This window comes from Alexandromys fortis, unplaced genomic scaffold (assembly GCF_014885135.2).
Source record: "Alexandromys fortis isolate MF-2015 unplaced genomic scaffold, M_Fortis_MF-2015_v1.1 scaffold_6, whole genome shotgun sequence".
Taxonomy (NCBI): Eukaryota; Metazoa; Chordata; class Mammalia; order Rodentia; family Cricetidae; genus Alexandromys; species Alexandromys fortis.
The window spans coordinates 9,263,008-9,290,329 of NW_026067902.1; the positions used below are offsets into that span (position 1 = coordinate 9,263,008).

The 27,322-nt window shown below is 45.0% G+C and overlaps 1 protein-coding gene across 1 annotated transcript in view; it reads right to left on the reverse strand.

Annotated features, from left to right (window-relative positions):
* The window catches only part of Tmc2 (transmembrane channel like 2), a 51,987-nt gene extending 24,702 nt beyond the window's left edge, over window positions 1–27,285 (reverse strand). The window contains exons 1-9 of the mRNA XM_050134383.1: window positions 27,252–27,285; window positions 19,778–20,090; window positions 14,913–15,065; window positions 12,027–12,117; window positions 8,402–8,483; window positions 7,961–8,067; window positions 5,634–5,732; window positions 4,518–4,660; window positions 1,988–2,135 (exon numbers count right to left, since the gene is read on the reverse strand). Coding sequence (XP_049990340.1) covers window positions 1,988–2,135; window positions 4,518–4,660; window positions 5,634–5,732; window positions 7,961–8,067; window positions 8,402–8,483; window positions 12,027–12,117; window positions 14,913–15,065; window positions 19,778–20,090; window positions 27,252–27,285 — 1,170 coding nt within the window. The remainder of the gene's footprint in view (window positions 1–1,987; window positions 2,136–4,517; window positions 4,661–5,633; window positions 5,733–7,960; window positions 8,068–8,401; window positions 8,484–12,026; window positions 12,118–14,912; window positions 15,066–19,777; window positions 20,091–27,251) is intronic.
* Window positions 27,286–27,322: the final 37 nt, after the last annotated feature.

Sequence of the window (27,322 nt, forward strand, 5' to 3'; positions counted from 1 at the left end):
GTCATAGACGGTAGTGAGCCACCATGTGTGTTAAGTGAATGAAACCCAGGTCCTCTGCAAGAGCAACCACTGCTCTTATCTGCTGAGCCATCTCTCCAGCCCCCTCAGATTAAAATTTAAATCTTGAGCTCTCAGGTACAGAAGTTGTCAAATATCCTATAAAATTTACATAGTGAACATTATTAGCCTGAAGTCCATGTTTCTATCTCACTACTCACCACTGCCATTATTGCATGAAAATAACCATAGGTAATATGTAAGTAACTGTGCATGGTTTTGTATCAATAAAGGTTTATTTATAAAAGTATCTGGATTTAGTCTCCAGGCTATATTTTGCCAGTTCATGTTCTTGGGGTTTCTTAATACTGAGTGCTGGTTTTGTTTGATTGTTTGGTCTTACATTTTTTTTGGTAGGGGGACTTTATTGATAGACATTTATGTTTTGGTTATTATTATAAATAGAATTTCAAAATCAGTTTGTTTTTTGTTAGTATAAAATACAGTTGATTTTTGTTTGCTGTTTGTGTCCTGCGTTAGTAACTAGGAAGACCTGTACAGTAAGGGGCAGACTAGAAGACATGGTTTCCTGAACTGAGTGCTTGGGATGAGACCTCTTTGCTAATCCCCAGTTACTGATTTCTCTGAGGTTTAGCTAACTCATCAGGCAGTTAGTTATGTTAGCTTGCAGAATCCTCACATCTATCCTGTTTTGTGGAGGAGGCACAGAGGTCTTTGTGTTCACAGATAAGCATCAGGGAAGCCAGGAATGTCTATTGAAGGGGAACATGTATAACCTCTTTTCTGACCAGATACTGGGAATGGAGGTGGTTAATAGCCTGGTGACTTTTGTGTTATCTGTACGACCAAGATTCCACTAGCCCTCCTCTAGACCCTTAAGATGTCGCATGTAGTCAGTCTATAGAACCCATCTTGGAAGCTGTCACGTGTGCTTTACAAAGACTTTCAATGTAGTCCTGTTTTAAGCTGTACTTTGTATATGGGATTGGGTTATTTATCACCAGGAAAAAATTTTCCAAATCATTCTCTGCTACATATGCCTAAAATAAACTACTGGGGTCAGACTCTTGAAGTCTGAACCAACACTGGCTACTGAGCAATCCTTGCTTCATGTAAACCCTTACTCTGCTGGCTTGGTGATCGCAGACTCCCCACAATTATGTATGTGTATTGCCTCTGCTTTCGGTAAACAATGCTGTCTTACTGATAGTTTTAAGAGCTTCATAGGCAGGGCACGACCCTTGATCTGGTCTAGAGGAAGGGTCATAACTGTTCCAGCCTTCCCCCACCCTGTGGTTGCAGATGGCCACAGCCCACTTGCCGAGAGATAAGGACAGAATTGAATCGGCTCCCCATCCACAGCCTGCCAGGTGAACAGGACTCAGGCCCAATAAACCCAGTTAGTGGGTAGTAAACTCAAATTCTTTGCTGGCAGTGAGCAGAAGACCATTTCTCCTCCCGGGGAGGGCAGGGTTAGAAAGGGAAAATGAAAGGGAGCTAAGCACAACTGTTGTACAAGCCAGTGCAGGCCTGGGAAAGGCAGCCTGCCAAAGCAGACAGGAGGAATACACAACTATCAAGAGCTTGGAATCGAAGCCAGGTATAGTGGGATAATTTTCCAATTCTAGCACTCAGAAAGCTGAGTCAGGAGGATCACAGGGTTTCTCTGTAGTTTTTAGGGCCTGTTTCGAAAAACAAAAACCAAAAGAAAGGAAGAAAGAAAGAAAGGAAGAAAGAAAGAAAGAAAGAAAGAAAGAAAGAAAGGAAGGAAGAAAGAAAGAAAGAGAGAAAGAAAGAGACTTAGCCTGGCCCTGCCATGAGCGTCTTTTTAGAAGGTGTATACTGACACAGCTCCTCTCATGGCTGATCTGGAGACCTCATTTCTGCTCACCCAGCTGAGGAAAGCTTCCCAATGGCTGGGGGCACCCAGAGATTCCTCAGGAAGGAGGGAAAGCCCCAGGGTCGCTACCTTGAAGCTGGTGGTGATGGAGACATATTTGTTGTCGGCCGTCTCTGAGTTCCCTATGAGGTAGTCCCAGCTGGTGAACATCTTGAAGCTGAATGTGAAGTTGTCGCTCTCCCCCTCACTGGTGCTGCCTTGGGTGTTGCTGGCCATCCTGGAGGACACATGTCACTGATGTCACACCTGCCTCTTTTCTGCTACATCAGCCACCAGAATCCCTGGCCTAAGTCAGTCTTGGGCACAAGGAGAAGACGACACACAACGGAGGGACAAGCCAGGGAGGACATTAGCTAGGTCAATTTTGTTTACAGTTGAGAACTGCTCTCCCCAAAATTCCCAGTTCCCTACAAGCACCCATGGTGTGTGTTGGAAAGTGAGTCTGTGAGATGTAAGACACCTTGCTGTGTTTTTTGCCCTTGCTTTGGTTTCTGGAGGTTTGACTCGGTTGTTTGATACGGTCAGAGAACTTGGGAACTCCATTCTCAAACAGAAATATGTCTTTCTAAGTCATCTAATTTTCTTGGTTAGAAGTATGCATTTTTCTGATACAAAGCTCAGTAACTTGGGCTGGGATGTCTCCACTGTTAGGAGCACTTGTTGCTCTTGCAGAGGACCCAGGTTCTATCTATTCCCAGCACCTACCCGGTAGCTCACAACCGTCTGTAACTACAGGTCCAGGGGATCTGATGCCCTCTACTGACTTCCCTGGGCACCACGTACACATGTGGTACACATACAGACATGTAGTTAAAAGTGCTCATACACATAAAATAATAAGTGTTTTTTCTTTTATAAGTGTTTTTAAAAACTCAGTAACTCTTGAGGATGCTGGTTAGAGGATCTGGGTGATATTTCCTTTAGCAAGTTTGCATGAAAGCACCCAGATCTTCCTTGTTGGCTACCTGTTTTGATCTCCCTGACCCAGCCTCTCTGTACTCCCTGGAGCTCAGCCCTGTGGGAATCACAGAATTCCAGTCGTGGATTCCATCATAAAGTGTGGGGGTTTTCTGCTCCTCCCTAACTTTGTCTTGCTGTTGACTGGACTTGCTCTCTCACTGGGCCTAGGTAATTTTGGTTCATCACAGAAACATTCCACAGTCATGGACTGGACTAAGAATATGAATGAAGAGGAACAGATAAAGCTGGGGGAGATGGATTTGTTGTTAAAGTGCTTGGTACAGGCAAGAGGACCCAAGTTTGGAAGAGCCAGGTATGATGGCACCTGTCTGCATCTCCAGTCTCCAGGGTCGGGGAGGTGGACACAGGTGGATCCCCAGAGCTCACTGACCAGACAACCTGGCTGAACTGGTAAATTTCAGGTTCAGTGAGAGCTCCTTCTCAAAAAATAAGATGGAGAGTGATTGAGGAAGACACTTATATACATTAAAAATGTATAAAGGCCAATCTTGACCACAGAGGTAGAGAGAGCTGGGACCAGAGAGGATGCCATGGCTAACCACAGCCACACAATTTTTTTTGGTATAGGTGTATTTATTTGTTTCTTTATAAGTGATAGGATTGGCATTTTTATTTACTTTTCCTTCTAAGGAGCCCTGGAGAGAAGAAACTGGCAGAAAACTTCCATCTTCTAAGATTCTATACTCCCTCTCACACTACAGTGGCCCTTTGCTAGTATGGGTAATTGGATGGTTTATCTAGATGGGAATTCTAGAATTGTTTGCTGCCTTCGGGTCTTTGCATGTGTGCTTTTTCCACTCACATTTTACACTTCAAACTTTCAGCATAACTGGCTCTTCTCTGCCTCGTTTAAAGGAGTTTCATTCCATAAAGCTCATCCCCAGAGTTTCACATATTATCTGGCTTATCACTTATATTTCATAATCTGCATTTACTTGGTAGGATCATGAATACTGATTGTATTAGATCTAGAATTGCCCAGGAGACAAGTCTGTGAACATGATAGTGAAGGGTTTTCTAGATTAGGGTAACAGAGTTGGGAGGACCCAACTGTCGGTGACACTGTTCCATAGACTAGGCTCCTGGACTGTATAAAAAGGAGAACGCTGAAGTGCAAGGGACTAGCGGTCATCACTTTGCTTCCTAACTGTGGACACAATGTGACCAGATGCCCCAGGCTCTTGTTGCCAGAACTCCTCTGCCATGATGGAGAACTCATATAAGCCTCTGGCCCTTAAGCTGCCGTTGTCAGTTACTGTGCTTAGCAGGACACCAGGAACTGCTAGGCTTGTAGAGCTGCCTGTTTGCTGCCTCTCAACAAAGTAATTCCCAAGAAAGTAAATACACGTAGAGGAATCGAGGAGCATTGTTTGAATGAAGAAAGATCGCAACCCACAAACAAGGGCTGGAGAGATGGCCTAGAGGTTAAGAGCACTGATTGCTCTTCTAGAGGTCCTGAGTTCAATTCCTGGCAACCACATGGTGGCTCACAACCATCTATCATGAGATCTGGTGCCCTTTTCTGGCCTGCAGGCATTCATACATACAGGCAGAGTACTGTACGTATAATAAATAAATCTTTTTTAAAAAGCCCTACAAACAAGACACTCATACTTACGATCTGATGACAATCATCAAGCTGTAGCCAAACACGCTGACCCCCACCATAAAGTAGGCCATGGGCAGCCTGTACCTCAGCCACCCGATGGTCCTCTGATTGTTGTAGTAGCCATAGAAGAGCGCAGAATATTTCATGTAGCCCTGTAGGAGAGACACGCAAAGTCTCTGGGTTTGTAATCTCAGGGGCGAGAGCGACCGCACACTTCCATTCTACCAGGGGTTTCTGTCTCGGAGTTTTAACGCAAGTCTACAGAGAGGAAGAATCCTACATATTCAGTTCACAGTGTCTCCAGAGGCCATCCACAGTCCTTGTCTGTTCTTTCTTCATTCTTCCACTGCACAGAGTACATGGAGATTCAGGCAGGAGAGGAGAGCGCGTGTCTGTGTGTGAGCATGTGTGCCCAGAATACACACTCAAGAACACACAAAGCTCCAAGCTATTGTGTTCTATAGCCAAGTTCTTTTTTGGGAGTGGGGGTTGGGGAGGGTGCGGTTCAAGACAGGAGAGGATGGATAGAGGGTGGACGAAGATTCCAGGGGCGCCCACTAGCGGGATACTGAAGCACTGCAGCCTGCTGTGTGCTCAGAGACCGCTGACTTCAGAATATGGGGCGCTCACTTGGGAGGACTTAGACAGTCAGCGGCACACTGCTCTTTTGTAAACTCGATGAAGGACATTGGCGTTAATGCCACTGGGAATGGGAAACAGGGGCAGCCAAAGTACGAGAGGGACATGCTCCGGTTTTTTTTTTTTTATGAAGTTCACTTTGGCAGCAGAGAAAATGGATGACGATACCGAGTACACAGACACAAGGCAGGGCATCCTGAGGGCAGCCGTGGCACAGGACAGACAGGAGGGATGGGAAAACGTTGGTTTGCTACAAGGGTCCTCTCTGAAGAAAGCATCGCTTTTCAACAGCTAAATGCAACATTCGCATTATCTACTTACTGCTAAGATGTTTCCCTAGGGTCCCCGGGGGCAGTCTGACTGGGTACCTCGGGAAATCGCTCGGATCGCCCCTCCATTTCTGAGGGGGACTGATACTTGACTGAGAGGGACGGACACCGGCTCTATCGTCACAAAATGGAAGCGCATTGATACCAAGGTTTGTACCTCAAAATCCCAGAGGACGGAGAAGTCCATGGCTTTTTCTTCCTCAGCTCTAGGCACTGTCTTTCTGGGAATGCTTCCATAGGGCATGCCCATCAGCACCTCACATGGGGACGGATGGCAGAGTGTAAGCGGACAAAGCGGGAAGCATAACCCCAAACGCTTTAACAAATCCCAGCTTCTTCTATCTGATGACCCTCCTCACACCCTTTCGACAAAGATAAGAACCCGCCCAAACTTACAGATTGATTTAGGATGGATTGGTTTTCAAAAAATATTTATTTTGTTTTTTTATTTATGTGTGTGTGTCTCTGGAGCTGGAGCGGCAGGTGGTTATGAGGCACCTGAGGTGACCCAACTCCAGTCCTCTGCAGGAGCAGTAGATACTCAACAGCTGAGCTCTCCTTCCAGACTCCAGGTTGGCTTTTGAAAAAAGATTAATTTTTTTCTTCAATACTGTCTTTCCGCTTATCATCTTATTTTCTCCATTAAACTTTACAGTGCCCATCTTGGAAATCTCCCAGTCTGCTAATTTTTAACTAGTTATGTTATAGATTTATTGTTCTTGTGTCGACATAAATCAGATAGTAAGTGTGTAGAGATTTGTTGCCAATGTTTGTTTATTCAGCGACTGTAACCAGCTCCGTAGAATCTTATTTAAAGTCGAGCACTTTTTGGTCGAATACATGGATTTAGGGGCTTCTGCGGTGATATTACTTATAGACAAGTTGTATTTTTTAGTAAAATAAATACAAAATATTCAATTTTTGATCTATTGGCTACAGGAAAAATTTCAAAAAATGTTGGCAGATACTAAAGGTAAAGACATATGATAGATACAACTCTTAGTTTCTGCAGCATCGGTTTTGATATTTCACTACATAAAATTACTTTTTTTGTTAATTTATAGGTTTCTGATTTCAGATATGTTCCTCCCTCCTCTCCCTCCCCACCAGCCCTCTCTGGGTCTGGATTTGCAGTCCTGGCTGGCCCAGAACTTGCAATGACCCTCCTGCCTTTACCTCCCAGTACTGGTACTGCAGGCATGTGTCACCCAAGGTCTTCTGTTTCTATTTCTCAGATTTCAGTTTATACTGTTATTGGGAAATACATTACACATAAAGCAGCATATGTAATACATAGGGACAGTCAGTCATAATGATGAAACTTCACTACTTTTTATTCAACTATTATATAGCTTTTAAGAACCCCACAGAATTGGGGCTGGGGAGATGGCTTAGTAGGTAAGAGTCCTCGCTGGGCAAGCATGAGGGCCCAGCACCCATGCAAAATGTTGAGTATAGTCGCAAATGCTATGACGTCAGTGCTGTGTGTGCTCTGTGTGTGTGTGTGTGTGTGTGAGAGAGAGAGAGAGAGAGAGAGAGAGAGAGAGAGAGAGAGAGAGAAAGAGAGAAAGAAAGAGAGAGAGAAGAGTGAGGAGCAGACCGGAGAATCACTAGGCCTGCTGGCTACCTACCTAACTCCAGGTTCAGCGAGAGAACCTGTCTGTGTTCCCCTGCTTGCTTGCTTAGTCAGGTTCACACTCTGTAGCCCTGACTGACATGGGGCTTGTTTTGTAGACCAGGCTGGCTTTGAACTCATAGAGATCCTCCTGCCTCTGCCTTCCCAAGCACCGGGATTAAAGGTGTGCATCACTGTGTCCAGTTGACAGACTCTATCTTACCCATGGCAAAGTGATACAGATCAGGAAATCTTATGTTTCCCTCTGGCCCCTGTACATGTGCACAGACACACATGTGCTTATATAATACACATGCCCCCAACACATTACAAACAAGCAACAGGAACCTTGTAAATCTCCAGAATTGTGCCCTGTTCCACTTCATCAGAGAGCTCATCTCCTAACTGCTTCCTTATTTTTCCTTGTAATTTACTTCCTTTTGTTTAGTTTTGACTGTTTCTCACTTTTTCTTTCTCAGGGTAAAAAAAAAATAAATGTGATCTTAATTTTTTTACCCCTTTTAAGTACAGATGAAAGGCAGAAACGTGTTATCAGTATGTTAGTTCCATGCTTTGTACAGAACAACCAAGTGAACAACCAAGGCAACTGACATAAATACCGAATTCAGACGGAGCTGTGCATTGTGCAGCACGCTTATAATTCAGGTGTCAGGAGGAATGAGGCAGAGGGATTGTGAGTTTGAGGACAGTCTGGGCTTTATTACAATACCTTATCTCAAAAGAAAAAATTGAAAAAGAATGAGAGATTATAGCTAAATAGAAAAAGAGCACTTGGAAAGTGTAACTGAAGTTGCTGGCTGTAGTAAAACCTCAACGCTCTCTGAAGGCACTGGAGATTCTGTCCTTACCTCTGGGATGATGACTAGACCAAATATTAAGCCAAAAAGGACGAGGTTAACTCCATACATCCATCGGAGAAAGATGAAGTATGATGCCACCGAAGACCCAAAGTGACCTGGGGCAGAAAGATGGCATAGTGAGATGTGTCAGCATGCCTGCAAAAGTGGTTTTCACACCAGCCTGTCAAATAAACACCCAGAGCTCGATTTCCTTGTTCCAGTGAGATAACCTGAAACTGTGGGTAACTGAGCTACCTGAGCTCTCACATCAGAAAGTGAGGAATCTGGATTTAAATCTGGTTCCTACACTCATCCAATGCCCACTTTCCCTCCCATGCAGCAGAATCTATGAAGCAATCTAACCAGAAGGCCAAGTATACTCAGAATCTAAGCCTTGGGAGACTTCTCTGAGGAAACCAATTAAAAAAACAGTGATGCTAAAATACTGACTTTCAATGTCCTTGATCTTCATTTCCCAGGGAATACACTGAGTCTTGAAATTGTCAAAGTCCCTTTTAAACTTGATCCATTTCTGAAACGAAACAGATAAAACCTTCAGTCACCAACATGTTGACCTTAAACACCACGGGGCACAGTTGAGTCATGGGGGATGCTGAGGAAAGCGGGGTAATGGTTTTGGTTGTGTGTGTGTTGTGTGTGCGTGTGTGTGTGTTTGTGTGCATGTGTGTGCGTGTGTGTGTGTGTTTGTGTGTGTTGAAATGTTGAAGTAAGGGGGAGAGAGAAGGGAATGGGCTTAGATGCTAAGGGCAGGAAGCCTGGCCGCAGCAGGGGAGGGTGCTGGGAGAAGCAGGGCAGAGGCAGTGGGGGTGTGGGGACAGAAACATTTGCAGAGCTAGGGCTATGGCTACAGCACAGCGCAAGTCTGTAGTGTGGAAGACAATTCAAATCCGGACATTTTGATATGAATTTTAAAATTCTGCGTACATTTTTCTGGGCCCTCTGATACAACTCTCTCCATATTAAAACAAAAAAAAAATCAAGGAAAAAGAAAGCTCACAACTCACTCACATTCACAGGGAGTCAAGAGCCCCGGTTCACTGGAAGAGTTGCTGAACTGTACAGAGAGATATTGGCCCAGGTCTGCTCATCCTTTTCCTGGTGAAATCACTGACTTTGCTGGGCAGAAGGGAGTTAGAAAAGAATTCCTCCTTCCCTTGGAGTGCTCTGGTTTGGAGCTTGAATGTTCCCTCAAAAGCGCATGTGCGCAAGGTTTGTTCCCAGAGAAGTGCTACAGAGGGATGGTGGAAAACTTAGGTCGTGGAGCCTAGTGGGAGGTCTCTAGGTCATTGGGTGTCCACCCAAACTGGACAGCGAGACCCTAGTCCTCTTCTCCCCCTCCCGTTGTTTTTTTCATCTTCTGTCTCTTCCTCACCCCCTGTCTGAGACAGGGTCTTGTTATGGATCCCAGGCTTCCTGGAACTCAAGGTCCTTCTCCTGAATGCTGGGGTTCTAGACATCATCACCACATCTGGCCTTCTCTCTCTCTCTCTCTCTGTATCCTGGACACATGGTGTGCAGTGCTGCTTTGCTATGGGATCCATAGACCCAAAGTAGCAGGGTTACTCATAGGTTAGGAAACTGTAAGTGTGAGCCTAAATATCCGGCCCTCTTTCTGAGCTATCTCGGAATATGTTACAGTCACACACACACACACACACACACACACACACACACACACACACGAGAACTAGATATAAAATTGATACGCAAATCTATACCTTCCCACATACCTTAATAACTAACTGTTATAGAAATGGAAAATTATACCATTTACAAAAGCAACTAGGATATAAGCTATGTAGAAATAAACTTAAAACATGGAAAAAATCTATATGACAAATCATACTGAAAGATGGAAAACCTTGAGACACATAGTATTCTGGATACAAAGAATACATAGATCAAATCACACCAAGGATCTAAGATAATTTGCACTCACACACGTAACTTTAAGAACTGAACTCATGAGTGTTGAGAGTGGTGGTCCCCGAGGGGGGTTGGGCAGGGTGGAACAAAGAGGGAAGTTAATCAGTGGGTCCTGGGTCAGACGTCTGCAGTGCCGATTGACAGATGCCAGCGTTCTGTCTATCATAAAAGGCTACTAGAAAAGACTAGGAAGTTTTCACCGTAAAGAAATGATATATGTTAGAGAAGATGGATTTATTTAACCTGGTTAATTAATTTATTTAGTTTATATGATGTACAATATACATGTATGTATATATATATGCATGGAATACTATCCCATTCATGCTACACTGTTAATATTTAATTATTTAACTGATACATAATGCTTCTTGTGCTTTTATGTATCAGTTAAAATACAGTTTCAATCAAAATTTTCATGACCCATTTTGGAATCTGGCAAAGTGATTTTAAGAATGAATGTGAAATCATAAACAAGGGAAGAGTTTTTCTTACGTAAAATATTTATTTATTTGGCATCCCAGCTACAGTTTCCCCCCCCTCCTCTCCTTTCTGCTCCTCGGTCTCCACCCCCCTCTGTCCCCATCCCCCAATCCAGTCTTCCTCTGTTTCTGTTTAGGAAAGGGCAGGCCGGCGTATCAAGTTGCAGGCATACTGAACACCTCCCTACGTATTAAGGTTATGCATGGTGACCCAGTGTGAGGAGTAGGGTCCCAAAAGTCAGTTAAAGAGTCAGAGACAGCCCCTGTTCCCACTGTTAGGTGTTCCACAAGAACACCAAGCTACACAGCTGTAACATACATGCTGTGTACCTAGGTCAGTCCCATGCAGGTTCCCTGGTTGTTAGTTCAGTCTCTGTGGGCCCCTATGAGCACAGGTTAATTGATTCTGTGAGTTTTCTTGTGGTGTCCTTGACCCCTGTGGCCCCTGCAATCCTCCCTCCCTCCCTTCTGCCGATTCCCCAGACTCCGCCTAACATTCAGCTGTGGGTCTGTGTCTGTTTCCATCAGTTGTTGGATGAAGCCTCTCTGATGACATTTGGGCTAGGGACCAATCTGGTCGCTGGAGAAGGCCAGTTCAGGCTCTGCATCTGCTATCTCTAGGAGTCTTAGCCGGGGTCATCCTTGTAAACTCCTGGGAGATTCCCTTATGCCAGGTTTTTACCTGACCCTGAAATAGCTCCCCGTTTCCAGTAGTCTCTTTCAGTCTCTTCCCTTTACCTCCCTCCCCCACTGCTCATGTTCCCATCCCCACTGGCCCCCAGTTCACTCACAAAGTGTAAGCAATTTTTTTTCAAATTTTATTTTATTTTATTATTATTATTTTTTTATTTTTGAGACAGGGTTTCTCCGAAGCTTTTTTTGGTTCCTGTCCTGGAACTAGCTCTTGTGGACCAGGCTGGCCTTGAACTCACAGAGATCTGCCTCCCGAGTGCTGGGATTAAAGGCGTGCGCCACCACCGCCCAGTTTAAGCAATTTAAAAACAAAAAACAAAAAAACAAAACAAAACAAAAAAAAAACAAAGCTAAAAGGAGAAAGCTAGAGCTGTCATGATGTTAAATGGTTCTTCATAAAAAAAGCCCCAGACAGGCTCCGCGTAGGAACTAAATGAACGAGGAACCATAGCTTTTAAATCAGAGGTAATTAACTACAATGAAGAAAGGATACCTCAACAAGACCCACACAAAACACCAGCCACTTGAAGCAGGTTCTGACCCAGCTCAATAAAGCAGTGCTGCCAAGCCCTTATGGGGACATCACTGGTTATTCTCATAACCCTGATGATCCCACAGCTTGGCTGTATTTTCATCAAATCAAGATGCCTTGATTTGAGTGCTGCCAGACAAAATAAATACCAGTGATCTTAACACCATTCATTCTGGGGCTTTATTTACTGTAGAGGAAACACATCTCACACACAATGACGTTCCACGGATAAGGGTGGAGTACTTGGTAAGGGGCAGCCGGCTCCCATCCCTGGAGGACTCAGGATGATCTGCCGGACCCCACATTCAGAGTTCTAAGGGGAACCTGGCACTGATGGCCAAGCTGGCAGGTGTTTGTGGTGGTCCCTCTGTGCTCGCGCTGAGCAAGCTCTCCCAGGCTGTTGTCTGAGGAGCCCCCTTACCTTTGCCATCAACATCCTGTAGGCATACAGGTGTTTGCCCTGCCCTTTCCCCAAGGCTCCTTCATACTTCTCCACGAATGCCTGGGCTTCCCTGGTCAGGAAAGAACATGCAGGAGGTGAGGAGAGACATGAGCTAAATCAGAAATCTAAACCGCGAGGCTGAAAGTCTCACATGTTTATACCCTAAGTTAGCATATCCATTTTACGAAATGCTACATTTTATCCACCAAACTTCCCCCAAAGCCACCAATGCCAGGCAAGCGTTTGCTACTGATAGGCACGATTTTGTCATTGCTCTCCAAGACTTTGCCCCTTGGTGTTACATCTGTGAATAAACTGTACTGTGACAGTTTGTTATGATATATATTGTATACATTGATGGCCATAAGCTAAGTAACCTATTAAATCCTCAGCTTTTTTTGAAGCAAGAGCCTTTTAATATTTACTCTCACTAATTTCGACTACACAACTATGATCACCACGATGCTGAACATAAATTTGAATATGTTAAAAACAAACTAAGAGCTGTTAGTCTCACTAGACGTGCGTCTGGTGCTCAAGAGTCGCAAGTGGCTATTGACTGCCATAGCCGCTAATATAGATGTAAGAGATTTCTGTCACACCAGGAGCTTCTGGAGGTCAACGCAGCAGGCAGGAGTCTGGGGCACTGCAGGGAGCTGAGCTGTCTTCCTTGGTCACATGGAAGACTGCAGCAGAGTCAACTCTGCCTGTTAGAACCACTGTCAGGATTTTGGGAAATATTATTTTCTAGGGTGTGACTTTTGTTTACGCTGCATTTGTTTAACTCTGTGAAGCTGTGATTCTTTGCCTGTCTAAAACACCTGACAGTCCCAATAAAGGCCAATAGCGAGGCAGGAGCAAGGGTAGGCGGAGCTAGCAGGCAGAGAGGATAAATAGAAGGAGAAACACAGAAGGGAGCACGAGAGAACAAGGAGAGGCGGACATCAGGGGCCAGCCACCCCGCTACACAGCAAGGCACGGAAAAAGAAGCAAAGAAAGGTATACAGAATTAGAGATAAATAAAAGCCCAGAGGCAAAAGGTAGTCGGGTTAATTTGGGTTAAGAAAAGTTGTCAAGAAACAAGCCAAGCTAAAGCCAGGCATTTATAAGTCATAATAAACCTCCGTGTGTGTGATTCATTTGGGAGCTGGGTGGCAGCCCCCCGCCCAAAAAAAAAACACCAAATTAGTAAAGCATCATACAACACAGGGTTCATACAGTGTTGATGTGGCCAGAATCTTTTCTTTGGTTTTTGAAATAATGTCAAGCTACGACTCCCACATCACTCTCCATAATAATAGGAGTTTAATTTCAGCATGAGGAAATTTGTGTTTGAGGGGAGTCTGGGAAAATGAGATTTACACAAAGGAAGGGGGAATGTGAATCACCGTGGTTGAAAATGGAGATCAGATTTGGGGTACAAAAGGTAATGGTGGGGAGGACCTTTTTCTAGTAGATAACCAGAAAGTATGCATTGTGAATCCTGGTTTAGCTCAGAACTACACAGATATTCAGGAATAAGAAAATATTTGGACCAAGTGGTAGTAGTACATGTCTTTAATCTCAGCAATTGGAAGGTGGAGGCAGAGGCAGGCAGATCTCCAGGTTCGAAGCCAGCCTGGTCTATATAGTGAGTTCCAGGATAGCCATGGCTACACAGAGAAATCCTGTCTCAAAAAACAAAACAAAACAACACCTCCCCCCCCCAGCAAAACCCAAATGGTGTGGGACAATTCTATATTCTGTCAATTATATTTTAAATAAATGCTGATTGGCCAGTAGCCAGGCAGGAAATATAGGTGGGACAACCAGACAGGAACTAGAGGTGGGTCAATGAGAAGAGGAGAATTCTGGGAAGGAGGAAGCCCATTCTTCCGCAGTCCTTTCCCAGCCTCAGAAGAAGGAAGATGTGAGGCAGAGGCAGGCGGATCTCTGTGAGTTCGAGGCCAGCCTGGTCTAGAAGAGCTAGTTCCGGGACAGGAACCAAAAAGCTACGGAGAAACTCTGTCTCGAAAATAAAAAAAAAAAAGAAGCAAGATGTGACAGTCTTGCTGGAAAAGGTACCGAGCCATGTGGCTAACATAGATAAGAATAATAGACTAATATAAGTTACAAGAGTTAATAAGAAGCCTAAGCTAATGGGCCAATCAGTTTATGATTAATGTAGACCTCTGTGTGATTTCTTTGGGACTTAATGATTGTGGGAACTGGGCAGGACAGAAAACCCTGACAACACCAAAATCCAAAACCAAAACCCAGAAGAAGAAAGGAAGGAAGGAAGAAGAAAATATTTGGTGTGCCAGCCTTTCATATGCAATGAGGGAAAGGCTGAGTTGGAAATAAGAGTCAAATGGCATAGTTAGGGAGAGGTATCACAGTTCAAACCCATACCAACAGAGCACCGTTCCCTGTGCTTTAGGACACAATGACGTGCCTGCAGGAGAGACAGACCTTTATACTTGCTGCACGAGTCATTCAAGTGAGAGACAGCTGCATGGGGGGGGGGGTTGTGGGTGTTTAAAGCAGACAAGACAGTTGCCCTTGCTGAGAAGGGACATCATAGACAGTTCCCGGAGAAGGCATTTCTGTGTTGGATCATGAGAGAGCAACCCAGCACATGGGGTAGGGCACAGGGGAGATGGCTGTAAGCAATGGAAGGCCTGGGCACAGATTGATGCCTGTAAATCTTAAAGGTTGTCAGGCTCTAATGCATCTCTCTGTGCCATGCTTACAATGGGGAGGCTAGAAGGTCAGATCTTTCCTGGTCAGTCCCCACCAGGGCTAAGAAGAGGATGGCACACCCCTTCTCTGCAGAAGACAAGCGTCCTCAGTAGCCATGAGAAACATTGCCCACAGCCCACTCACCTGAGCTCCCTCAGCTTCTTTGCCATGGGCCAGGGTTTGTTCCTCATGGTGGAGATGAGCTTCTTCTTTTCTTCCACCTGCTCCAGGATCTGAGCCAGCTCCTCCTCAGACAGGGAGTCTCCAGTAGAAGCACTGGAGGCTAAGGAAGTGGACCTAGGGGCAAAACCATGGCAGATTCAGGTGACGGTTAGAAGGGCTCTGGACAGGGGAGGAATTCATAGGAAAGATGAGCAAGATCTTTGACACTCAAATTGTGCTTGAACAATGATTTTCCCTGGATTCCTAAGTATTCTAATGCACATAATGAGTATTTGTCTCTCTGATTTTTCTTTAAATTCACCTATTTTCTTGGGTTGTTTTTTTTTTTAAATCATAGTGTTATAACTACAATAAAAGTTCATTAAACAACAACAACTCCTTCTGGTCAAGAGAATGGACTCTATGACCTGGGTGGAGACTTAACATTCCAGTTGGGCAGGGTCAATCTCTTGACCTAGGGACCACACTTAGGAAAGTGGGCTTACCATACACCATGCTGAGTAGAATTATTCCTTCAATTCAACAGCCTGCCCCTTTCATCCCCTCTTCTAGGTCTCCAGTGCAATAGCTTACCTGGCTAGAGTCATGCACCTTATTAGTCTGCTTGAGTTTTTTTTTTTTTGTCTTTTTTTTTTTTTTTGCATTTTTGAGTTATCTAGAAAAGTATTGATTTTCTTCTTCCTCTTTTCCAACTGTGTTTCCCCTAGCACTTTGAACTTACCAAACATTTGGGCTTCCTTATGCTTTCTCTGAAGTCTCCCCTGACACCATGGGACTGCTCGTCCATGTGTCTGCCTCCTAGACCATCTTCAGTGGCATGGCTTTCCCCTTCCTCTCCATTCTCTGGGTAGCAGCTGCGGTGTGTAGTTGGCCCGCTCTGGGGTTATTTTAAACCTTAGTAACATTGCCCTTGAGTTTCCATTTGAGCTTATTCTTTAATTCTTTTAATAATGAGACTAAAAATCCCAAGAAGGGACCTTGATTTCCCCTGTGTCAACAGTTTGGTAGAAGCCTTCGTTGAATGTAACATACTACTGAGAATGATCAATGAAATCTAAGTGCACCAGTTGTACGATGTTGAACTATGATCAGAATAGCTATTCATGAGCCCGGGCTCCAGTCAGGGAAACTCTGAGAAGTCCTGTTCAGTGAAGGGCCCAGAGCAGGTGTGTCCTAGGCTGGGGACACTTATCTCACTCCAGCTCAGAGCTGGGTTACAGATAAGTCAGCAAGAGCATGAATTGACACAAGACCCTGAGGGGCCCTCTGTCACACCAGAGACTTCCTATGGCTGCAAACCTCAGCCCAAAAGCTCACAAAATTGGCAAGTTTTTTTTTTTAAATACCAGAAGAGGGCACCAGACCTCATTACAGATGGTTGTGAGCCACCATGTGGTTGCTGGGAATTGAACTCAGGACCTTTGGAAGAGCAGGCAATGCTCTTAACCGCTGAGCCATCTCTCCAGCCCAAAATTGGCAAGTTTTAATTAAAGTTTTTTGGAGGGGGTGTTTTTGTTTGTTCCTTTGTTTGTTTTTGTTTTTTGAGACAGGCTTTCTCTGTAGCTTTGAAGCCTGTCCTGGAGCTCACTCTGTAGATTAGGCTGGCCATGAACTCACAGAGATCCGCCTGTTTCTGCCTTCCTACTGCTGGGATTAAAGGCCTGCACAACCACTGCCTTGCCCAAATATTCTATTAAAAAATCTTTTTGTACTGCTTCACACTCTAATATCATGATACTCTTCATTTACAGTACATGTCAATTCCGATATCAAATTTCCATCTTAAATGTTTGTTCTGGATTTGTAGTTTGTAAAATAATAATTGACAAAGTAGATACACGTACACAAACTGCTTTAGACAAGCTTTAACAAACTTCTTCTGAGCTGGGCGGTGGTAGCGCAAGCCTTTAATCCCAGCACTTGGGAGGCAGAAGCAGGTGGATCTCTGTGAGTTCGAGGCTAGCCTGGTCTACAAGAGCTAGTTCCAGAATTCTTCCAAATCAAGTGATATACAGTTATTTTTCTTTGATGCTTATATCATTATCAAAATATTTTGATTCCAAAGTCAGTTAAGGTCAGTTTCAAAACTCTATTTGTTGGTCTAAGTTAGATAAATTTACTAACTTAGTTGCATTAATGTCAAATTCAGATTACACATTAAATCAAGGAGGAAATTCATTTCTTCGGTCTCCCTGGCCACATTCCAAGTGCTCAGTGCCTAGTGGTTATTGTACTGGCTAGCACAGCTACAGAGAACTTCTGCAGAGAATGCCCATGCTATGCCCCTCCCCGTGCCCTGGTGATACTGGCTGCTCAACTAATACAGGATCCAAATTACTGTGTGTGCTCGGTGCATTCTCTGTGATAAAGACACAATAGCTAACAGGGCAGGCGAAAAGAGTGTGGAGAAAGGTTGCATGTAGCCACTGGAATGAGAACACCCCCCATATGCTATATTCTTGGTCCCCACTCAGTGGAACTATTTGAGAAGGATTAGGAGGCTGGAGGAGGTGTGTCATTGAGGGTGGGCTTTCACTTTTCAAAAGTTCAAGCCAGGCCCATTGCCTCTCTCTTTCTGCTGTCTGTGGAACAGGATGTAAAGTTTTCAGCTACTGCCCTAGAGCCATGCCTGTCTGCTTCCCACTGTGATGATCATGAGATCACCTTCTGAAGCTGTAAGCTCCCAGTTAAATTCTCTCTCCTGTAAGAGTTTCCTTGGTCACGGTGTCTCTTTGTAGCAGTAGAATACGAACTAAGACATTATGTTTGGAAAACCTTAATAAGGCTCATAAAAAGATTAACCGGAACTACTACTACTTCAGGTTTTGAAGATCAGTTTACAGAAATCTCTATGAGTTTTAGCTTCTTAACTCTTGGAAATTTGGATGCAGAAAGCCTAGCCGTAGGCACTGTAGGTCATACCTCACACATTCCAAGCGATCACTGTCATTGGAGCTTTGAATGATGTTTTCCCTCATTGGAGGGAGTTGTCATTGTTTGTGTAAATTCTATCTGTTCTCCAGATACTTACTGATATGCTCACCTTCTCCTTAGAGGAAACACGATGCCCCAGGGCCCCAGTGGTACAACACTATCAAATCTTGTCTTGTGTGCACATTCCTCTTTGCCTTGTCTTAATTGAGGCTCATCTTTCCTCCTGGGCAATCAGCATCTGGGGAACCAGGGCTGAGTATTTTCATCCCCGTCATGGCAGCCAGCTAAAAATGGCACTGTTGAGTTCTTGTCTGTAAGTCCTTCTATTGTGCATGTCATTTAGGGTATGGGTTTCTTGTAAAATTTAAGATGCTCAAGGGCAATCAACAATGCATTTAAGCTTTAAGGTGTAGCTTAAAATGGTAGGGCATGTGCTTATAATGGGAAAGAACCTGGGTTCAATCCTCGGGCACAACAAACAACCAACCCAAAGAAAAATCGAGGCATGGTGGCATGTGATTATAATCCCAGCACTGGGGAACCAAGACCTGTTAATCCTGTGCAGAAGCACAACTCCTGAACACAGACAAATGTGTTGTCAGCATGAGGTGTGTGCATCTGAGTATGATGCACAGGAGGCCAGAAGGGAGCACTGGATCCCTGGAGCTGGAGTTAGAGGCTTTGGTGAACTGTCCAACGCAGGTGCTGGCAACTGACCTTGGGCCCTCTGGAAGAGCAAGCAGTATGTGCTCTTAACCACTAAGCCACCTCTCCAGGCTGGAATGAAGATATTCCAAAGAGACACTGTGCCTTTCCCTTTGGTTATGATATTATTGAAACAATGGACCCCAGGAATTAGAATTTCCAAGGAATCTCATTCTGGGAGAAGCAAAAGACTGAATCCTGGTGCCAGCAAAAGATTTCACATCGTTCTCAGAGTTCATCAGACCACCTTACAGGAGAGATTATCGGACCTGAACCAATGATGGGCGGGCCATGCCTTGGCCAGGACTGCCTAGTTATACTTACCCCCTGCCCTTTATTTAAACTTAAACTTCATGTCAGGGCCTCCAGATAGACTTGGGGTGGAAGGGATAGTGCTACTGGACCTCTTTGTTCCTCTTCCCAAAATGGTTAAATTTTATAAACCCCTTTCTCTTCTTATCTCTTATTGAATACATCAGGGTCCAGGCTTTGGCCCTAACTAACTATGTCAGCAATATGAGCAAAGAAAGCTTGCTGGAACCCAGAAGGAACATCGAGTGTTGGCCATTACCCTGATTTCCATGGCTGCTTCAAAAGTCTCCCCCATCATCGTCATAAGGGATTCTTCAAATATCCCCAGAAGCGAGTAAATCATAGACTATCTCTAATGAGTGACAAAGAGAAGTCACCAAAAGCCACGAAATGGAAGGAACACGACCAGTAGATTCCATCAGTTGCCTGTCTACTGCCCCATACACTAGCGAAACCAAGGACTCCAGGTCAATTACCCAAATGCCCATAGCCTCAGAGCTGGCAGAACTCTTGAAGTTCTAGACGGTCATATTTCTAGAAGTGAGAAGGGTACATGCACACAAGGGGTAGGAGTGTGTGTGATCCCTGTACGACTTCCATATCCTGTGTCATTCCATTGTTTTCAGCTGGAGTCAGGAATCTTGAGATGTTATCTCTACTCTGGCCCGGGCCACCTCCCCACACCCAGAGCTTCACTTGCAATTCAAGCTGCTATAAAGAATAGTGTATGGGGGCCGATCTACATACAATGGCCTGGGAAAGTAGGAGCAAGAGCAGGAGCTACTTCTCCCCAAAAGTGAAAACCACCCCGTGCCAGGGCATGGAAGGGGATAGCGGAGTCGAGGGAGAGTGTCCCAGTGTGAGCTATAACACACCTGGCTTTCCTCAGCTGCTCGTCTGTCTCCTTCCGCCGAGCCTCCCTCTCCTTCTTTGGAGGTGTTCTCCGATCCTTGAGGGAAGTCCTCTGGTCCTTCTTCCTCCCCTGGGAAGGTCTCTCCACCTTGACTGGTTTTTGTCCCCTAAGCCCCTTGTGACAGCTTCCATGTTCCACCTGCCTCTTCCGGGAAGACCCTGACCTGGGGCTACCCTTAGTTGGCTCCTTCCAGCTAGACTGGGCTTGGTGCCTGTCTTGGGGATGTGTAGCTGTGGAAGCTTGTTTCCTTGAGGGTCTCCTTGATGACTTGTCACCTGCAAAAGCAGAAAATGGACAGTGGTGGCTCCACAAGACTCAGCCCACGAAAGCATCACTCCCTTGTAGGGGCTGGGCAACAAAAATCCAACGTGCTTCCTAGAGCCTACGAGCTCTGTTGAGCTCCGAGCATGATGCTCTCAAATATAGAGAGTTGGTATATTGAGAGCTTTATGCTGAAGAAAATTGAGAAATCACAGATGATCATTCTCTTGACCCTCCCTCATATCCCTGGAGACCCACTCTGATAGAGAGGGGTCCTGTCCTACACTATTAGGAAAAGAGAAGCTGAACAGACAGAACTTCCTCATGGCTGACCAATATTCGCTCTTGCGCTATTATTTTTCAACATAGTCCATAAAAGTACAATTCTCGGGGGCTGGGGAGATGGCTCAGTAGTTAAGAGCACAGGCTGTTCTTCCAGGGGACCTGGGTTCAATTTCCGGTACCCACAGGGCAGTTCACAATTGTCTGTAACCTCAGTTCCAGGAGATCTGACACCTTCACACCAATGCACGTAAAATAAAGTTTTAAAAAAGTCCAATTCTCCCTAGAGTTTTAGGTCTTTGTTTCTGAAATTCTTGGGTCTCATAAAACTTAAGTGGATTTGTACAGGTGTCTCTTGTTAATCTGTCTTGCTATAGAAATCTCAACCACGAACCTGTACACCCCACAACCCCAATGACCTATTATGGAAGCTCCTAGTTTGAGAGAGTTACTGTCTTCCTCTAACCTGCTGGATTCCCCCATCTTACCTAAACCTTGAATATCCATCTATATTGGTGCCTTTCTTTCTCCTGTTTTGTGGTTCTTTGGAGCAAGGTAGATTCATGTGCAGACTTCCAATGTTGTGGTGGTTTGAATGAGAACGGCCTCTCTCTTAGGATTTCTACTGCTGTGAAGAGATGCCATGACCATGGCCACAACCGATTAAGTAAGTAAGTCCCAGATGCTCTTTAGAGCATAGGAGAACTTCCATGCAAGCCTTTGTCCTTCGATCTCAATTTTATGATAGAACAGGAGCTATTTCAATTTTTTTAAAGGATTTACTTTTACTTTTATTTTGTGTGTGTCTGTGGGTGTGTCTCTCTGTGTGTATGCATGTGGGTGTGTGTACCAGCCAGAGGCCAGCAAAGGGTGTTAAGATCCCCTGGCGCTGGAGTTACAGGCTCTTGTGATTCAAACAACATGGTTGCTGGGAACCAAATTCAGGTACCCTGCAAGAACAGCAGTACTCTCAACCTCTGAACTGCTTCCCCAGACCATTAAAATGGGCCTGGACATTCACATCTGTGATCTCAGCACCTGGAAGGCAAAGACAGAGGGGTGAGAAGTTCAAGGTCAACCTCAGGTACACACTGAATTCCAGACTGGTCTGGGATACATAAAATCTTGTTTCAAAAGATAGGGCAGGAGCATATCTGGAGAGAGAGGTCGATGGTTAAGAGCATATACTGCTATTGTAGGGGGCCTAAGTGCAGCTCCCAGTACCCATGTCAAGAGGCTAACAACTAACTGTCTATAACTCCGGCTCTAGGGGATCAGACACCATCTTCAGGCTTCCACAGATACTTGCACTCACATGTACAGACACACAAGCAAACACACATGCACACACACACAGACATACAAGTAAACACACACACACAAGTAAGTAAGCATATAAATTTTTTCTTAAAGTTTATTTATTTATTATATATGCACATGCCATAAGAAGGCACTGTACGTCATTATAGATGGCTGTGGGCCACCATGTGGTTGCTGGGAATTGAACTCAGGACCTCTGAAAGAGCAGCCAGTGCTCTTAACCTCTGAGTCATCTCTCCAGCCCCTATTAATTTAAATTTTTTAAAGAGTGGAAGCAAATCAGTGCTTGGCTACATAGAAAGACTGTCTCAAAAAGGAAAAAATTGTATTTTAAGAGGTTGGGAAGTAGTCAAGACATGAGCTTTTCAAGAGAGAGAAAACTGCACTCAAGTGTCTTTTCAATGTCTATATTTATGATCCCATGCCTTTTTGAGTTGTACCTTCAAAGGGTATAATTTACAACAAGATTTTAACATTAAGCAAAGTTTAAAAATTTAAGTGAAAACCAGGACTGGGGAGATGGCTTAGCAGTGAGGAGCACTGGCTGCTTTTCTAGAGGACCTGCGTTCCATTCCCAGCCCCCACATGGAGGGTCACAAGTGTCTGTCACTCCAGTTCCAGGGGATCTGGTGCCCTCTTCTGGCTTCTGCAGGCACTGCACACATGTGGTGCACAGACATGCGGGCAAAATGCTCATACACATAAAATTTAAGTTTCTTTTTTTTTTCTTGGATTTTTTGAGACAGGGTTTTTCCGCAGCTTTTTTGGTTCCTGTCCTGGAACTAGATCTTGTAGACCAGGCTGGCCTTGAACTCACAGAGATCCACCTGCCTCTGCTTCCCGAGTGCTGGGATTAAAGGCGTGCGCCACCACCACCCGGCTATATGTTTAGTTTTTATTGTCAGTTCAGTCTAGAGTCTACACACTCTAGAGTCACCTAGGAAGTAGGAACCTAAATTGAGGGATTTCCCCAATCAAATTGGCTTGTTACCACGTCCGTGGGGACAGTCTTGATTATTTGTTGACGCTGTGGGGAACTATTCCTCAGGAAAATGGTCCTGGCTTATATAAAAAAGCCAGCCAGAGGCCAGGCAGAGAGGAAGCCAGCAAGCAGCACCCCTCATGGTTTCTGCTTCAGTTCCTGCCCCGAGTTCCTCCCTCAGTGATAGACTGTGACCTTTCCTCCGTTAGGGAGGGAGGAATCAGTACATTTTGAAGCATGCTCAGAACATTATGCTGTCTGTCCGGGCTAGTTTTTATATCAACTTGATACAAGCTAGAGTAATCTTAAAGGAGGAACCCTCAATTGAGAAAAATACCTCCATAAGATCCAACTGTACCCTATTTTCTTAATTAGTGATTGATGGTGGACCTAGCCTATTGTGGGTGGCGCCATCCCTGCCCTGGAGAGGATAAACAAGCCATAAGGAACAAACCAGTAGGCAGCACTCCTCCAGCACTCCTCCGTGGCCTCTGCACCAGCTCCTGCCTCCGGGTTTCAGCCCTGCTTGAGTTTCTGTCCTGACTTCCTCCAGTGATGGACTACAGTGTGGAAGGATAAGCCAAATAAGTCCCCCCAAGTTGGTTCAGGTCACGGTGTCTCATCACAGCGGTAGTAACCCTAACTAAGACACTGCCCTTACCACATGCAGCTCTTAACAGGGCCATTTGTTAGAATGAAACTAAGGGCCCCAAGGTCAAAGAAATGTCTGCCTCCATCTGCTTCCAGCCTCTTTCTGTCTCTCTTAAGGGTGAAAGAGATTTGCTGTATGTGAAGGTCACACACCTAGTGGCCCAAGTTCACTACAAGATTGAGACATAATGATGGGGTGCTATTAAGTGAGAAGAAAAGATGAGCTGTCAAGCTATGTGGAGAGCGTGTTGGGAGACCTCGAGGGCACATTTCTAAGTGAGAGTTGGCCCCCGTGAAAACTTCGTTCTGTCCGATTGCAGCCTTGCGATGCTCTAGGAAAGTGGAACTGCAGAGACTATGAAACCATCGGCGGATGCCAGGACTGAGTGGGAGGAGGAGACTGACTAGGTGGGCCACAGGGCATTTGGGAACATGCAGTTCTGTGCAATATTGTGACAGTATACTTTAATAAGGATGCTGTGTAATCGCTGTGAGGTGGGGACCCACAGTTGTGAGCCTGTTCCACCTCCACCTTGACTGGAGGTCAGAGAGTTTGAGCTTATGTCTGCTCTCTTAAAGATGTTGACAATAAGCGTGGCTACAAACGAGAGATTCTGATCGAGGGTGTGGTTAATTAGTATTTTGGATATAGAGGTGGATCCGATCCACCTGGACCAAAGGTTGGAGAATTCAAGTGTATTCCTTATATCATATTAATGAAGTCTGTTGCCTCCCCCACTCCCCTTTTGGGGTGGAATGTATAAGCAGGTGGAAAATAAACGAGGAGGATTCAGTATTCACCGAATGTCCCTCCCAATGCCCTTCTGTGTTTCTGTCTCTTGCTTCTCTTATAGCTTTGTTCTTTTTGCTTAATTCTAAATCTCATGTTCCTACCCTAGAACGTATGAGCTTTATTTATTTATTTTTTATTTTATTTTTTGGTTGAAGCTGGTCTTTGACAGATGGCAGTCCAATGTGGCACCTCGACATTATGCATTTTCAAAACTATAGAAGATAAAACAGAAAGAATGAATCCTAGTGTTAATCCTGAACTTTGAATAGAATGTATCAATATTGGTCATAACATGCAGTAAACTAATGCAAGTTAAAGGAAAGTAATTTATGCCAAGTTTTTCTATAAGTCTAAAATTTCTGTAAAAGAAAATCATAATATTGGGGTTAGAGAGATGGCTCAATGGTTAAAGTCACTGGCTGCTCTTCCAGAGGACTGGGTTCAATTCCCTACAACCATCTGTAACTCCAGTTCCAGGGAATCTGGTGCCCGTTTCTGGTCTCTGTGAGCACCAGGCATGGGAGAGGTGGGGTTAGGGAGGAAATAAGGAAAGGGACAACTAATAAACATTAAAGGCCTTTTGAGTTATTGGCCAAAAGGGTACCATGGAACCTCCCAAACATTACAGGCTATTGGTTGCTCCCCACAACCTGATGGTAAGGCCCTATTGCTTAAGACAACCCTTACTTATGTCGTTCGACACAGAGAAGTGGAGCTGGTGCCTAACTGGAAGCCACAGCCCTATTGAATAGAGTTCATGGTAGCGTAAAGAACTTTTGCCCTGTCAGAGGTGAAAGGTTATCATCAAATCTCCCAGATACAAACCCTGTGACCTACAACAGCAACCTTCCTGCAAGATATGTTGGTGCAATAGTGGCACGAATGTTATGGAAACAATTAACCACTTTTAAAAATTGTATTTAAGGCCCATTGCATGAGTTGGAACACATACCTAACACTGCTAAAGTGGCCAAGAACCTGAGGTTAGATAGGTCATGGCTTAGGGAAAAAACCAAATGCTATTATTCTGATAAAATAACAATAAAATGGCTCCTAATGACATTGCTGCACCCAGAGATTAGTGTGTCACTTAGCCCACATCAAGAAGATTCTTCTTTCGGTAGATGGGGGTCAACGCAGAGACCAACATCTGGACAATGTGCAGACAGTGAGAGCTTTGGAGCACTCAGTCCTAAATGGAATGCCTTCATCAAACCCCTCCTCTCAAGGCTAAGGGGGGAAGAGGAGCCAGAGAGGATGGAGGATTCCGAGGAAACAGTGTCTTCTAAGCACAACACCATCTTCTAGACACATTTGAACTCAAAGAGACCGTGGCAGCACACACAAGGTCAAGATGGACAGGGTTCCAGAATCGAGAGGGGAAGTGGACATGAGGTCTCACCCCCTAACTAAGAAGCTATTTGCAGCTGATACCTGCTGGGAAAGGGAAAATTAGTTTTCTCTAGTGGAGTGTCAGTGAGTGTATCAACCACACTCCATGTTCAGAAGTAGTTGGCAAAAATGAACTCCATGTTTTTTAGTTTTGTTTTTGTGTGTGGATTTATTTCATTTCATTTTTGTTTTGGCATTTTCTGTCTTATTGGTCTTCTGCTTGTTATGATTTTCATTTTGTAAGTTTTTTTTTTTTTAAGAGAAAGATTGGGAAAGAAAAAAACATCAAGTTGGGTGCGTAGGAAGATGGGGTATCTGAGAGGAGTTGGGGGAGGGGAAATGATCAAGTGTATGAAAAACTCAAATTAAGAAAGATTAAAGGAGATTATGGAATTGGCTTATAACACAAAAATAAATGACTATACAAATTAAGTATTTCAAAATATTCCTAAGGAGCTGGGCCTGGTGGCACATGGCTGTAATCCGGTCACTTGGGAAGCAGTCACATGCACAAGGAAACCAGGAAGTGCCAGTGGCACGCAGGACATTAGCATTCATTAGCACAGTCTACTGTGTTTAGGGTATGTTTAATTAATAGGAGAAGTTGGAGTCATGGCATTGGAGGAGAATCTCGCTCTTTGTAGCTTCTAGGGCCTCTTCAGCTTCTCCTGTCTCCTAGGGACTGGCTGGCTTCCTCACAGGCTCCCAGAAATGCTATAATCACATTCCCAGGGGGATCTGCTTGAGCCCCAGATACAAAAGACTGCTCAGAGATGAGAGGGTGCCCTTTGGTGGGAAGGAGGCCTTTGGGTGTGGGTCTGGGCTGTACCACCTGCAAGGTGCAGCGAGTCCCTATGAATGACTATTTATAGCTTACCAAGGCAAAGCTCAGAGTGTCTCTAACTCTGGGAGTGTCCCTGTTGCAGCAGAGACTGAGCAGCAGACCACCTCTGCTTGGCCTAAGGCCTCCTCCTTAGTTAAACCAACTGCTCTCCAGGAAAGACTCAATGCTTGTTATTGAGCAGGGGGGGGGGAGCGAGAGGTGGGGGTGGGGAGAGGACGGAGAATGTGGGATGGTTGAAGTGCAGGGCTAATATGAGCCTGGCACATTACCCAGCACCCAGCCCCCTCCACACCGCCTCACCCCTCCATCCTCATCCTCCATGCAGGAGAGTTGCCCTGAGGACTTTCTCACTTCACCATGTGCCCAAGGCCAGGAGAAGGCAAATGGTCGCCCTCTGGAAAGTCTCCTGGCAGCAGCCCGTTTCACCGTGAGAGCTGCGGACTGGAACGGGGCTCCAGTTACTCTATTCAAAAAGCTCCAAGTCCAACATTTCCCTAATACCTTGGAAAAGTAGTCATAAGTTTAGAACTCTCTCCTATCTCCCTCTGAACAACAGAAAGACAGACATGGTGAATGAGAATTGTTGCGGAGAGACATCTGTAAATGGTAAGCTCCTAAGATCATACAGATGGGTGGCCAGTTCCAGAAAGTTCATTAATGTGGGCTCTGCATGACTCTCTGCACAGGTCATTTTCAGCTCCTCTAGGAGCTCTGCAAGGAAGTGACAACGACCCTCATACCACTGGTGGGTAGGAAGGGGTGAAGTAGCCACCCCGAGGTTGCTCAGCTCAAGCTGCAGGACCTGAACTCAAATGCAGGGCCTTCCCAGGCCTCCTGAGATGGCTTCCCCTATACTCGCTGTGCCAAGAGACCTGGTAGGTAGGACCCTTGGTATCCAGACAAGGACTCACCTTCCTCCTCCAGGCTCTTTAACTGGTGGCTCATGGTCATCAGAATATCAAGGTCCTCACACTGGCTCACA